Source organism: Phallusia mammillata, chromosome 4 (genome assembly GCF_965637545.1).
Source record: "Phallusia mammillata chromosome 4, kaPhaMamm4.hap1.1, whole genome shotgun sequence".
Lineage (NCBI taxonomy): Eukaryota > Metazoa > Chordata > Ascidiacea > Phlebobranchia > Ascidiidae > Phallusia > Phallusia mammillata.
In genome coordinates, this window is record NC_137255.1 from 28,016,312 (window position 1) to 28,032,027 (window position 15,716).

The 15,716-nt window shown below is 35.8% G+C and overlaps 2 protein-coding genes and 1 pseudogene across 2 annotated transcripts; all 3 read right to left on the reverse strand.

The window, feature by feature from the left end:
• Nucleotides 1-151: 151 nt before the first annotated feature.
• On the reverse strand, nucleotides 152-1,641 carry LOC145223729 (tetranectin-like). Its single transcript, XM_080090120.1, has 4 exons — nucleotides 1,629-1,641; nucleotides 1,222-1,317; nucleotides 443-628; nucleotides 152-255 (listed from the first exon to the last, which is right to left on the reverse strand). The coding sequence occupies exons 1-4, from the start codon at nucleotides 1,639-1,641 to the stop codon at nucleotides 152-154; spliced, it is 399 nt and encodes a 132-aa protein (XP_079946246.1).
• LOC145224414 (uncharacterized) lies at nucleotides 1,435-14,820 on the reverse strand. The gene is made up of 18 exons (XM_080090901.1): nucleotides 14,654-14,820; nucleotides 14,433-14,586; nucleotides 13,729-13,811; nucleotides 13,513-13,666; nucleotides 13,315-13,397; nucleotides 12,841-12,997; nucleotides 12,466-12,551; nucleotides 11,273-11,426; nucleotides 10,864-10,946; nucleotides 10,216-10,372; nucleotides 9,809-9,891; nucleotides 5,477-5,692; nucleotides 4,989-5,056; nucleotides 4,122-4,281; nucleotides 3,518-3,624; nucleotides 2,888-2,996; nucleotides 2,477-2,650; nucleotides 1,435-2,045 (listed from the first exon to the last, which is right to left on the reverse strand). Exons 1-18 carry the CDS (start codon nucleotides 14,778-14,780, stop codon nucleotides 1,900-1,902), a joined length of 2,301 nt encoding a protein of 766 aa, XP_079947027.1. The 5' UTR covers nucleotides 14,781-14,820; the 3' UTR covers nucleotides 1,435-1,899.
• On the reverse strand, nucleotides 6,057-8,912 carry LOC145224413 (uncharacterized; annotated as a pseudogene).
• Nucleotides 14,821-15,716: the final 896 nt, after the last annotated feature.

Here is a 15,716-nt window from a genome sequence, read left to right on the forward strand (position 1 = left end):
TCAAGAGCTAGTGCTTAATTACAAAAGCAATATTTGTTCTGAAATGTGTCAGATATGACTAATTGAAGAATTAGGTTTCAATGTGTTTAATAAACCTAAACAACAAACAGCAGGGTGATAATTTACTTATATATCTACATGTTAAGATGTGTTAAATTTCAATCAATTGGTTTGTTCTAGAAACATGAGCCATTCTCATCATACTAAAACAAGAGATGTGTACGTAGTAAGTAAGTGTAAAGATCCTTACAATATCTGTACAATATAAACAAGCAAAAAAAGGATAGATAAGAATTGAGGTATATGCAATCAAAAACCCTGTGGCAATCATGTCAGTTACCCCTACCATATTTATGAAGTAACTTGACAAAATACAAAATTCTACAAACAAAATGTAAACCAGAAAACTTATTTTAGGAATTTAGTATCAAAAAACATTCACCTCCGAATGGAGTAAACATGTCAACTTCTTCTCCTGTTGCATACTTCCACAACCCTTCAACTTCAAGATCATTCATTCCCATCCATACAGCATCAGTGAGTAGAGGAAGATCCCCTTCCAACATCTTCTCAAGGATAAAATCATGTTTTTCTGATGTGTTTGGAACAACCAATGTCCCCCAAGTATCTACACATAATTGTTTGTATTCTATACACAGTCAACAAAAACCATGCAGTATGCTCTTCAATAATTTAACTTTGACTTGACCGAATCCTTAAAGTTGATACAACAGCCTTACAAGCACAAGACATACATGCTCATACTTGGTTATACATTATGCCTGGCAGCAATAGCCTATTTCATACATGCTAACGTTTGCTACCATCAGAAAAAAGTATTAAATTGGATTTAGATATAATGAGACAACAGTGTGACTTATATAGCTGTTGCTATATTTAAGCTTTAAGCAAACTACTTATCAACAGAAACAAACCACATAAACACAAAATATACATACTAGTTAATCAAATCAAAGCATTTTCATTGTATAGGAATTTTTGTTAAAACCCTACCATTTCTTGAAACAAAACCTCAGTTTAATCACATAATCTCATTAATTGCATAAAAAAGTTGCCTGGTAGGTGTTTGATTTACTGGATTCTTCTGTATTGTGTTGGCACCAAAAAAAAAACTTTGAAGTATAGTTCTGTACTTTAAAATTATTTTTTTCACTTATTTCAAGTTCTCTATTTTCTTGGCCAACACAAAACAAAGATTACCAGCACAGATATCGGTGGCTTGTTGCCAGTTCAATTTCTCTTTGAAGAACAAGAAAGTTTTATTGAATCTCTTTTCTTCCACAGTTGCACTGAGACCTGTAAAAATGTCTTGCTAAGTTAAAACTATGAAATCAAAATATTTAGGCAATCAAAAATAAACTTTAAGAAAGCTTGTATACAATCAATACATTTTATTGATTCTTGCACTGATGATGAAAAATAAAACTATTGAAATGCCTGCAATAAAATATATTCACTGTATAGAAGTGATCTGACAGTTTTTATGAGGTTACTTTCCTACAAGCTAGTGTGCCAAAAACAGTCAGCACACATTACTTGTCCTAGAGTGCAACTGGCCCAATATTTGTCTACATCAGGGGTCGGCAAAGCGACGCATGCCAATTTACGTGTTACTTCCATGTGTTAATGACCTCGCGTGCCAACGTTTTTCTAAATAATGGTGGTTCGTGCCAGCAGATATCAAAAATAAAGACAAAGCAGAGTGTTTTGTGCATGTAAGGCTGAATTTTAAGACAATGGCATGATAAAAACTATAAACAAGCAGTGTGACAGGTTAAATTATTACTTCAATATAAACACGCAAATCCATTGGCGTGACATGAAAAATCACCGCCAAGGTTGGCACGCATGCCAGGGGTTGCCGACCCCTGGTCTACATCAATATATACCAGCTGTCCATGAGCAGTTGTATTCATAAAATGCTTCATTGCATTGACAAATTCCTCTCACACAGTCTTCATGTTTCGAACATGCAGGAACACATTCACTGTCAAACTCTGTGTGGGGTGAAATACCACACTTTTCTAAAAACAGAACTTGTAAACGTAAAAAGGATAAAAAACAAGCAAGAAAAATAATAAAATTGCATCAAAAGTTTGTGGCATAAAAATAACTCCAAACAAAATTGCAGTAACCAGGAATTAAACAATTATGATTTGGTAACAAGATGTTTGAATCATTCCAATATTTTTACTGAAAAATGTATACAAGGATATTTATTTTAAAATATAAAGGTTGCAGTTGTTTGAGATTTCAAACTACAAAACCTCAATACCTTAAATTTAAAATGATTTTTATAAAAGACATGAAGTCATCACATGACAAGTCAACTGCTGACAGTGCACCATGGTTCCATATCGGACCTCATATATGTAAAAACAGGGTGCACCGTTGACAGCTTATTAATAAGTTACATAAAAAAGTTGGCATTATATTTGTGTTATCAGAATCCTACCATACAAGCATATAAATGGATGTGATGCAGCACAGTCATCCACATTCCATTTACAGTTGTGATCAGCTTCCATTATAGTGCAATCCTTCGATAGATGAGAAGTAGGAAGGAAGGGATTCCAGTTTGTGTAATTGCCAGGTCTCAAATGCTCCCCAGTAATCCATTGAAACGTTCCTAATGACAGTAAGAAGTAAAACATTATGTGGTTAAGCCTGAAAAAAAAAAAACTGACAAAGTATAAAATTGATTCTATTTAAATAGGACAGCAGTTATCACTGTTTAATAACTTGTAGCACCTCAAAAAATGTCTATAAAAATGAAAAAAAAACTGTTGGAAAAGAAACTACTGTGGTGTGAAATACAGAAATGAATAAAAAAATGTCTGCAAAAGCACACTTAAACTTTTAATACCTTCCTCTTTTCTGTCGTCCAAGCCAATCCACCAGGTGTCAATTCCAAACAGATATTTGGCATTGTGCAGTTTTGCTGCTAATAGAGCTTGAATGCTTGCACTACTTATCTTAAACAACAACAAAACATTTTAATGCGATGACAAAGTTGATTGAATGTGGTTGCCAAACCAAATATCAACAATAAAAAAATCTGCAATTATATACACAAGCCAGATATCCAGTGATTTAAACTGCGTGATGCAGATAAAACAACTGATAGACAATAGTGCACAAATAGTTACGCTGACTGATATCAGGCAGCGTGGTACACACAACCAACTGGTATTTGCAAGGTTGTGGGTTTTATTTCTGTTGTGGCCATTTGTGTTTTCTTGAGCATTTGTGTTTTCAGTAGGATCTTATGACCTGAACTATACCGAAAAGACAGCAACATTCTACATCGAAAAGAAAAATATAGTGAACCGACTTGCAATAAAAACAGGCAACTCCATGATGGACTCATTATTAATGCAGCATATTCAGGCATTACCTGCCCACCAAGGATAAAAAAGAATGAAGAAACAAACAGACAAATAAAAAGCTAGGCAGGTTTGAGTGTGTTCTCTACTTATCGTAAACAGCCATTTACCTCGTTGAATAAATAAGCACTCCTCTGATTACAATATTTAGCAGCTTCAGTGTAATTGAGTTTGTCCATTACCACCATCATTGAGATGTTTCCAATCGCAACAAAGTCTGTTACAACACAAGCACTTACAAAGCAATCAGTTTAACCTGAGTGGAATTTATTTTGTCTGGTAAAACAAATTATATTCAAAATTGTGCTAAATTATTTATCAAATCGTAAATAGCTGCACAACATTGAGGCGTTATTAAGCTAAAAAAATTAGAGGGCACATTTGGAGAAACGATTTAAAAATATTGTAGCCTAAATGGCAATATCCTTGATCCATATAAAAAAGACGTTTATAAAATTTAAGGCAATTCTAAGCCACATGTGATAAAGCTTTAATGCTCCTGTGTAGCTTATTCATAAGCCCCAATGTTTTTCAAACCTTTCTCGATGTTATATGGGCCATCCTACACTAATCAATGTTTACCACGTTAAGTCGTTTAGCTGTAGTTTTAGTCTAATTTAATAGCAATTTAGAAACGCGTATAAAAACAATGTAAGACCTAATAAATATTAGTGACAACTACAACTTCTTGCAAACATGGACTTTCAACTTTACCTGGAGTATCACACAATTCTGCATCTATGCCCGTTGTCTTACTCAACAAAACATTTTCTCTCAACGCTGTAAACTCGGCCAGTATCAAACTCACAGTTGACATAGAATAAGTTGCAATTCTTGCTGGTGGTATTGTACCATTTTTCTCATCACAGCCAACCTTAAAATGCACAATAACTTTTTTGATGTCTAAAGGGGTGGTATTGAATAAAGTATAATAACATGTAACAAAATATAAGCTCCAAAGAAAATCTCATCTCAAACCAAGTAGCTCAATTTGCCAACATTTTTGTAAGTTGACAAAATCATAATTTCACTTTAAGCAGATTTTTGTTTATTAATACTTAGTTTTCATGAGGTAACATGCGGTGTTTGCACCACCCTAAAGTAAGCAATCAACAAATTGAGTTCAATGCCTTTCAGAATACTGACAGTAAACAAATGGAAGTCAAAAAGCAATATTATGTTATGTTACATAGGGAATTTAATAGTACTGCACTGTCGGACCTATTCTTTATTTTTGTCATGTGACATTCACCTTTATTGATGCAATGCACAATAGCAAAACTAGGATGTTTTTTGCAGTAATACGTTATTCTAATGATTACAAAAAGTTCTATTTTTAATTTCCTCTATTATTGATCAGTTTAAACAACAGTAGCATGATGAGACCTTATAGGTCAAAACAGTGTGCACTGTCTCAGCTTATTATTTATTGACTGGATGTATTTAAGTAGCATAATTATTAGCATAATCATAAATGTAACAATTTTTCATCAATTTTTATTTTGAGTAAAAAAAAAACCCTGATCAATCAGAAGCACTGTTTGTACACATAGTTTTATGACAAACATGCTTTATACTTACAAACGCAAACAGTGCTGACAAACATTTATCAGAGTGTGGAGGATAAAAATGACAGGAATGTGGAAATCCTGAAACATGGTAACATGTGTTAGCCCGTTCATTAGAAGTATTTAGTGCAATTTGTTGTAGAACCACCTTATGTAATAATGTATTTAGGCTAAAATGTGTATTTAAGATATTGCGCAGCAACAAATCTTTAGGTGATGATGATATAAGCTCTACAAACAACAACAGTGATTGGAACATATTTGCAAAATTTCCAAATTGTCATTCGTCACCCCATCCTTTGTTACAATTGCTAATCTAACGTTTTAAATCACATTACACCAGGCCCTTTGAAAGCATTATAGCGAATTAGTCTGTCATCAAGCATTTTTATATGGCAGGGCACAGAGTAGAAAAATGTAGCCCGGGGTGGGATAAAAATATAGATTTAGCATAAGACAAAAAATATCCCAAAATTTAAGATATTAACTGACAAAACTTACTTATTCCATAACATTTCATTTGATCAAGAGCTTGTATTTCCATGATGTCAACAACTCCGTGCAAATTAGCAGTTGCATATAATGATGCCTTGTAAGTTGCATTAAGACTCATAGGGTAGTGTGTGCCATTCGCAGTGCAGTTGCAATTGTTGGTGAATATATAACTCAGACAAGCATCACTGTGTGGTGTAAGGAATGTGCAACCGGGTGGGATTACTACAAAAAACATAGTGATTTTATCAACTTAAATATGAATTGGGTATCAGTCTGAAATACTTGCTACAATACACTTTTTAAGAAATCTAACATTAAAAAATATTTTTATAAGTTAAGGTGATGAAATTAGGCTGCCCTGAAATATGACACATAATGTGATGTTAGACTATGGTTTCAAAATACTTTCTGTTGTTAAACAGCAAAACATTTGTCTGCAATTGTTTTTGAGGCAAATAACTGCCCAGCAGAACATATGTTTAAGTATTATGAAGAAAATTCAGTGTGAAAAACCACTAAATCTTTTGCTATGTTTTATTTGTTTTATCAAAACAAATGCATTTCGCTATAAAAAGCATCATCAGTGTCTAAAAACAAAATAAAAAGCGGGATAAAAGCAAAAAATACAAAAAACGCACACACCCAGACCAACCGCAAAAAGCCTATCCTCTGTCTTACAGGACTGCAAATGCAGACCGGCAGGTATGGCGCTGATTAAAACCACGAAAAAAGGCGAGGAAAAGATAAGGGCGCAAAACGAAAAAACAAACACGATTGTAGCAACAAAGCGATTGCAGTCAACGAACCGCAGGAAGGACCATAGCTTGAACATTTATTGTGGCGCCCGTTAAAATTATTTTTCAGTCCGAGGTTCCTCTACAAAAACCACATTATAGCATTGTGCAATACCTAACTTTTTTTGGAAAAGTCGGAAATGTTTATTGTGGTAGTGCTGAAGAAGGGCCGCGCGGTCACCCCCTACACTTATGTCGGACGTCCGCCAAACAGCTCGATGTGAATTCCATCGGGTCGAAAACTTATTTTAGTTTGGCCGACATATTGTTCTTCACACGCCAAACACGTGGCAACATATATTCCGTAGTTACGACACGAAAGTTGCTGACGTAAGTGGAACAGTCTTTGTTGTGACCGCAAGTCAGTCACCGGAAAAACCATTGATTTGGATTTGCCGTGGTGACCGCACAGGGCGCATTTGCCACAAGGATAAGATCCTGTTTTATGATCTGCTGTTTCGTGCGCTAATATTTTGTAACGCATCAAGGCAGCGCCGATGGTGAAGGGTCGCTTGCAGACTACACACGCTGATGGCTTCAACTGCCTTTCCCGGTCAGTCAGTCGTAGAATGTTGGTGAAGGAGGTCGCCCAAACAATTCTTTTTTCGCTCCGGTGTCTGGAAGTTGGGGGGGCAAAACGTTCCTTCCATTTGGCTGCTGCAGTAAGTATGGCGGAATACACTTTAAATGGAAAACTGGAGCGTCGACATTTTGCCTCAAGGTCGCAGAGGCTGGACCTATATCGGTCATGCATTTCATTAAGTCGGCGGAGACGAATGCACTCCCCAAACACGATGCCTCTAAAAATCCAAGGTGGATGGTGGGACGTGCCGTTGAGGAATAATCTCCCTTTTGCCGTAGGTTTTACATAGTTGGTGGTGTAAAAACCACCCCGCGAGGTTTTGTCTATGATGTGCAGTACATCAAGAAACTCCAGCCGAGCGCCATCTTTGTTAGTGGAGATGCAGCGGAAGGTTATTTCGAGGTGATTTCGTGCAAACCTATCCCTTAAGGCGCGTTCCACAGCCAACGTGCGGGTCTTTCCATACGACAGCCAAACTATGTCGTCAATATATCGGCGAAATAGTTCTGTTTTACCCACAGCACGCACTTCTTGTTTGATGATGTAATGGGCTGTAATATTTGCCACTGAAACCGAGTGGTTGTCTCCTGTGACAATTCCTTCTGCCTGCTGAAAAAATGCTTGTTGGTACTGAGTTATTAGATTTTTTAGGCAGTACATCACCATCTGCATCAGCGATTGGCAAGCGTTTGCAGATAGTGTTGATTGTGTAGCCGTAGCGTCCAGCAAAGCCTCTGCGACAATATCGCGGTGCAGATTTGCATACATTTTTGTGACGTCTGCTGTAACCAGAAAAAGAGGTCGATTAAGGCGCATTTGTGAATCATGCGCCGTTTTCCAGTGGTCCAATTGCATGAGATAGTCTCGGGTGTCACGGCAATATTCATCCACGAAAGACCGACAGTATGCCACACTAATGGGGTGGAGTACAAGTTCCAGAAATGCCGTTATCCGTGATGTCGTGATGTTTCCAGCGGATTGAAGCAGTCTGATTGGGATGTCGGCGGCGTCGATGGATGGAAGCAAGACCGATTGTACTTTGTGCGTCTTGAATAACGGGTAGGCATATGCTGTGTTGTTGTTGCAAAATACTTTCGAAAAACAACCGTGTGTGTGGTGATAGCGGTTGTTTTGAAATTTTATCCCTACCGTAGCGTAGAGAAGCTTTTCAGTTATTGCACCTTCAGCGTGGAGCGCCATCATGTACTTGTCACACATTTTACGGATTTTATCCAGGTGTTGCACAAGTCCCTCAGCTGTCATGTCAAGCTCCACAAACTGTGCTAGTTCTCGCTTCATGATCTTGTCATAATCAGTATAGTTGATGATGATAATTTTACCATCCTTGTCTGAACGACAGATAACGATTTTTTTGTCACGAACCATTGATTGAAGTTTGTGAAAACTTTTTCGTAGGTCTACAGAAAGGTTGTTTTTCTTCTTATACCGCTGGATTACTTCTTCTTTCAAGTTGCGCATTTTTGCCATGACACCTTCTACGTACGCAATGGTGACATCATCTAGCTGGCTCTTGTCTGGTCTCGAGTGTCGTGGGACTGTCAGCTTACGTGGTAATGCAACATACTCTGCTTCGCTATTTTCAAACACGTGTGCCCATTCCACTCTTCTGATATGTGCTTGAGTGTTCAGCCATTCGTTCGTCTCTACTGCTGTTGCCCAATTTGGCATCGCGACGAAATTTGGACCTTTCATCAGAAGAATTTTGTCATTGTCGTCCAGGTTAAACGCCGATTTATTAAGAATGACTTGTGAGGCCTGTTGTACAATGTTTTCTCTTATTTTGTAAGCTTTTCTTTTTCTGTACCTTTGGGTGTCGCGTCTGTTCTTTTTGTGCCTACTGGAACTTCCAGGAAAGTAGAAAACACACGCTCGCTGGGGACGTTGCTTTTCGTAGAGCCAGTTGACTTTCCGGATAAAGTTTCTTGCAATAGCCCTTTTGTGATTTTTCAGATTATGTGCATATTTGGAGAAGTGGGCTTGTCTGTGGATGTTGGCTAAATCATTCTCCATTTTACGTATTTGCATTTTCAACTTGCGAAATTGCTGTATTAGCAATAGAAATTGCTGTTCCACTTACGTCAGCAACTTTCGTGTCGTAACTACGGAATATATGTTGCCACGTGTTTGGCGTGTGAAGAACAATATGTCGGCCAAACTAAAAATAAGTTTTCGACCCGATGGAATTCACATCGAGCTGTTTGGCGGACGTCCGACATAAGTGTAGGGGGTGACCGCGCGGCCCTTCTTCAGCACTACCACAATAAACATTTCCGACTTTTCCAAAAAAAGTTAGGTATTGCACAATGCTATAATGTGGTTTTTGTAGAGGAACCTCGGACTGAAAATTTGGACGTTTGTGAAAACAAATGGCTAATTTTAACGGGCGCCACAATAAATGTTCAAGCTATGGTCCTTCCTGCGGTTCGTTGACTGCAATCGCTTTGTTGCTACAATCGTGTTTGTTTTTTCGTTTTGCGCCCTTATCTTTTCCTCGCCTTTTTTCGTGGTTTTAATCAGCGCCATACCTGCCGGTCTGCATTTGCAGTCCTGTAAGACAGAGGATAGGCTTTTTGTGGTTGGTCTGGGTGTGTGCGTTTTTTGTATTTTTTGCTTTTATCCCGCTTTTTATTTTGTTTTTAGACACTGATGATGCTTTTTATAGCGAAATGCATTTGTTTTGATAAAACAAATAAAACATAGCGACAGATTTAGTGGTTTTTCACACTGAATTTTCTTCATCTGATTTTAATGACCCTGAATCGTCGCGGTCGTTTTACTTGAAAGGAGATTTCAATAATAAGAAAAGAATTACTACGTATAAGTATTATGTCATGTATATAAAAATAAACAATAACATCTTAGCTGGCCTCGATTGTAAACACTTTATAAGCTACAAGTTTAATGTTGGAGAAAATGAAAAAAATACAAACTTGTGTTTACCGATTCCATAACATCTCTCCTGTTGATATGCAGATGGAGAGTCAGCAATCATTTTTACTGTTTCACTCTGTTGCATTGCTTGTCTTGAAGTTATGGTGGAAAAGCAAAACAAAACTTGAAAAACACTTTGGTTTTTGGAAAAATATTTGTGAAACAGTAATGCATTACTTCAAATTGCATTTTTCAACATTTTTTTGGTAAAAATCTTTAAAGATTTACAACCAATTTTAGTTTGCTGAAAGAAATATTATATACTTTAGGTGACCAAAAACATTTGTCTTTGACAGTTGTAAGAGTCAAATTCCAGGGTCAGTGGATTCACACTTAGCAAGATGGAGTCGGACTTGTTTTATTTATTATTAAAAAGAGTTAACTGACAAAACTCCAGTAATTTTCCTTTTTTATACCTTATATTTAACTGCTGCAAATAATCAAGTTGTAGAGTAGGAATAACTCCAGGAAAACCAGACCCTCGATCAGAGCAACCCACTATATCTGTCCATATCGTGTTGAGACAGTCCAGAGTAAGGTTACCATAGTATGTGGAACAATTGGGAAAATAAGCTTAAAATAGTGAAGTAAACAGGTTAACTTAATTATAGTAGAGACATAAAAGAACGAAACCATATTAACTTACTAATGAGAAAATATGGGCAAAGAGTATTTCATTCTTGTAAAATACCTACTGCCTTTTGTAAACTGACAATACAATTATTCAGGCAAATGGCTTTTATGTCAAGACCGTTCCATATTTTATTCTAGAAGACTTTTCAGACTAAATGACTCTCAAAACAGTAAGATATTTTATGTTATACAATAATGGATGTTGGAATAATAAAATAAAGATACACATTTCAGATCTGGTCCAGGTGCTAGTTTTTGAGAGCAATTTCCAAACAATAAAGCCGGGATATATACCACAAACCAACAAGCACTGATTAAGATAGAACAAACAGTTTATAATACAAGCATTGCGGCATTGGATTAGACTGGAACAACATTGAAGCAATATTGATTAATGTCATGTTACAGACTTTGTTTTACAGACTACTTACTCATTCCAAAGCAGTTCAACTGATCAACAGGACTAGCTCTGTCTGCTGATTGTCTCATGGTTGTCATGGAATCGATCACTTGCCTATAAACATAATCATGCTGCCATTTTTGTAGCCGTGGCTAACTAGTAAAATGGGTCATATGAATGACTATGCAATAGACTGCAGTACATGAAAGACAAACTTCAAATATACCTAGAACGTATGTTATTGGACTTGTGTGATAAGTTACACATATATTTACACAATTTGGTCCTTGTTCCATCAAAAATAACACACACACACACACCAAAAAAAAAACGAGCACACAAAATATTTATTTTCAAGAATTAGTATTTATTAAATTCCTTTTTGATAGCTAGTTAGATAAATTTTGCCTAAAAATGATCAGTGCCATTTTTTGTCTTACCTGATATTTAATGCATCTAGTGTGACGATCTCAGATGCAGTTAGATTATCTGGTGATTTAAAACCATTAGGAATACATCCAACATTATCCCATATCGAAAGATAACATGCCAACAAATGGGGACCAATGTAGTTGGTGCAACCATGCGGTAAATCTAAACAGAAAAAAGATCAGATTTAACAGTTTTAGTATACATTGTTCACATAGAACATTTTTGTGTTAACAATTAGGGTAAAATATGTAACAAATGTTTTGATGCTGTTATGAGCTCAAATTCTTCACAGTGGATTTGTTTCTACTTTTTCCACACAATGATTTTTTAAACATGTTTAACTTCTACTTTGGTATCATGCAATAGTTATGCAACCAAATGGCAGAAAGTGCAGCAACAGCTATGCATAACACCATCAGAAATAAATGAAAAACAACAACAAAACTGCAACAACTGGGAGTTTTATTACACTGTACTGTTACCACATGGTTACTTTATATCCACTGGTCTCTCTCTATCTAACCCAGGGGTTCCCAACCTGTGGTACGCAAAGGTTTTTAAGGTTCTACATGAGTAGCTGCTGTTTTTTCACGAAAACAAAATATAGGTCATGTCAATTGTCATCAAGAAGTAAAGTTGCATTGAAACCCGTACAACTTTGTGGGACAGTGGGCGTTAATAATGTTGCTCTTGATAGATCTACTGTTTTATAAATTAGGCTACAAATAGCGTTTACTAATGATCGCAATAAAATGTTCAATAACAGTTACATTTAAAGAGGTAGTTTATGCTTCATAGTAGGCTAGTACTATGAAAGTACCGATACTGGTGGTAATGTGATAATGTAGGAAGGTGAGCAGCAAAAATGCAAGAAACTAAAAAAAGTTGTAACTAACATTTTGTTACCAAGACTATCACATTTGTAGGTTTGGCTATTATGGTGGACAGTAAACAAAAATCTCATTAAATTTAGTTGTGGTGCTTTAGTGTTATTTTGGTAGGCCAATATTCTTCTTCTGAATAAAATATGATTGGATCAAATTAGTTTTTCTGGAAGAAATGGTACACATGGCAGTACAAGTGGTACGAGATCATAAAAAGGTTGGGAAACCCTGCTCTAACCCAATGGATCCATTGTGAAATCACTTGATAAAACCATTAAAAAAAGTTTATTTAACTTAAATCTCACATGTTATCTTACCAAGACCAAAACAGTTGAGTTGTTGTGTTTTATTTCCATTCATTGCAGCTTGGAACAGTGAACCCTTCATCATCTGATACACTTCTCTACATTTAAAACACAAACTAAAACACTGGAGTGACACAGAACAGTGTTCATTTGAAAATGGCTACCTTGGCAGCAAAAGTAACAAAAGTTTGTATTTATGAATCTGTACAAAGACCGATTTTAAAATATGAATCAGAGCCAATGATCAATTAAAGAAAGGTTTATTTGTCACTATCAACTTTGCCCACTCCCCTCTCCCCAACAAAAGAACATCTTGGATTTGAACTACCATACATTTCAAGCAAAGTCATGTTCGTGACAACAGGAAATTTTGTTTCGAATCCTTACCTTTGGTTTTTCCCACCCCACAAGCGACTGCGTTCAGTCAAAGTAATATTTCCTGGGTACAAGTTGCCCTCGCTACTACATCCTGCTATCATGAAGATGCTGTTCAGGCATGTCAATGACAGACTTCCAAAAAACACGGGGCAGTCCTTGAAAAAGGCTACAAAAAAGGTTAGTATGTTAGTTACTTCAAACAAAGTTCATATCTGATAAGTATGTAAAATGAAAATATAATAAGTTAAATGTAGTTACAAAATAATGCAACTTTGTATTTCTTTAACATTTTATTGTTGGTAGAACTTTGGAATGTAATGTTATATAAATTTAAAAAGCTTCAGAAAAAAGCTTTAAATTGGAATGTTTTGTGACTTGAGCATGCAATTGCAGCGCCTAATAAATTACTATGAAACACTTGGAAAACAGATCACATTAAAAACAAAACAGTTAAATGAAAGAAACATGTATTATTCAACTCACCCATGCCAAAGCACTTAAACTGTTGCGTTGCATTGCCAGCATCTGATTCTGCCCTTGTGATATTCATCCACGAAAACATAGCTCTTTAATGGAAGTGCAAATAAGGTGAATCTCGCAACAAATACAAATGTACAAAATTTATAATACAATCTTAATCGGCTTTACAATACACTTCAATTTTATTATTATTAAACGTACCTATAGGTTGAGGTTGATACAATGAAAAGTTCAGAATTAGTGAGATTATCAGGAAAGTTGTAACCTTCTGGTAAACAACCAATCAACTCCCAAACTTTCTTCAAACAATCAACAGAATGTGGACCATAGTAAGTTGGACAAATAACAGGAAGATCTAATTAAAACCAACATATCAGCAATAGGAAAATAATTGGATATATGTTTCATATGTTTCACCGATTCCAAAACATTTCAGTTGTTCATCAGTAACTCCTAGATCTGAATCAGTTTTGGAATTGTTTAAGTTGTTGTACAAAACTCTGTAGAAAAGATACCAAATAACATTCAAATGAAATAAACTGCAATGCAATACACAATTTTATGACACAAACTTTTCATGCTAAACATCAAAATAAGTGGCATATGGTTTGGATACACTAAACCAGTGCTCTTCAACCTTTTTAGTGGCACAGACCCTTAAGGTATTTTGTCAAACTTTGAGGAACCCCTCATAAAATAATTATAATGAATCTAATACAAGCACGCTACATCAAAGAAAAAAGATCAAGCACATCATAAAGGTTGACTTCAATTCAACGATTCACTAAAACATATTGCCATGTTAGTTGGAACGGTCGTTTCTACATTTATCTTGCAATTTAGCTAGAGTGTATCAAGGTTGTATTTATTATGTCGCAATTGATCCATAGTGTAACAAAAGTTCATTGCATGGTTTGGGCGAGACTAGATGGTTTAGCAGTGTAAACAATGATATTATGAATCATTCGTGTTTGAATTGCTACATCAAACTGCTGCGAACCCCGTGCAACCGTCAAAGTTTACGGAATCCCTGAAAGGGTTGTACGGAACACTAGGGTCCCGCAGTACCCCGGTTGGGAACCACTGCACTAAACATACAATTGGTATAAATTTTTTTTTACCTATAATCCAAAGCTAATAATGTTGTTATTTCAGAAGCAGTGAGGTTTTCAGGAAAGTTGTAACCTTCTGGTAAACAACGGACTAAATCCCAAACTTTCTTCAAACAATCAACAGAATGTGGACCATGATAAGTTGGACAAACATCAGGAAGATCTAAAGCACAGACAAAGGGTAAATATATCAAAAGACAAAAAGTGTGAACAAAATTCTGCATCTTTACGTATTCCGTAACAGTTGAATTGTTCTGTAACATTTCCTCCATCAGAATGTGTTTTTGTTCGATTTAATTTCCTGAACAAAGTTCTGAAAAAGAAACAAGTGCATTCCGACACTTTTGAGCTAAGCATCAGATAAAATCCTGGCAAAAAAAAATAAAGATCAGACTTGCCTATATTCCATTGAAGAAAACATTGACAATTCCGTAGCAGTGAGGTTGTCAGGAAAGTTGTAACCTTCTGGTAAACAACCAACTAACTCCCAAACTTCCTTCAAACAATCAACAGAATGTGGACCATAGTAAGCTGGACAAACATCAGGAAGATCTAAAATAAACACATAACTCAACATCAAGTAACTTTATCTGAAAATAGATAGTTCTGTATTTCAATTAAGTTTACCTATTCCAAAACATTCCAATTGTTCCTTAGCAATTCCAGAATCTGATTCTGTTTTACAATTATACATGCGATCAAACAGAAGTCTGTAGAAAAAAGAAAAGAAGATTCCAAAATGCAATTAATTAGGATTGAAAGAAAATTGGAATCAATTAAACTATATATGTATGAAAATTGCAATTGTTTTATCCATTGATGTAAAACCATACAAACGTCCTAACTGCAACTTGCATAATCCATTAGGAAAGGACTTACCTATAATTAATTGCTGACAAATTTGAAAGTTCAGAAGTTGTGAGATTATCAGGAAATTTGTAACCTGCTGGTAAGCAACCAACTAACTCCCAAACTTTCTTCAAACAATCAATAGAATGTGGTCCATAGTAAGTTGGACAACCATTGGGAAGATCTAATGCACAGACAAAGGGTAAATATATCAAAAGACAAAAAGTGTGAACAAAATTCTGTATATTTACCGATTCCAAAACAGTTCAATTGTTGTGTAGCATTTCCTCTATCAGAATGTGTTTTTGTTTGATTTAATTTGCTGAACAAAGTTCTGAAAAAGAAACAAGTACATTCAAACACTTTTGAGCAAAGTATCTGATTAAATCTCAGCAAAACAATAATAAAGATAAGACTTCCGTACAAGGGTAGGGGTCGTATCCC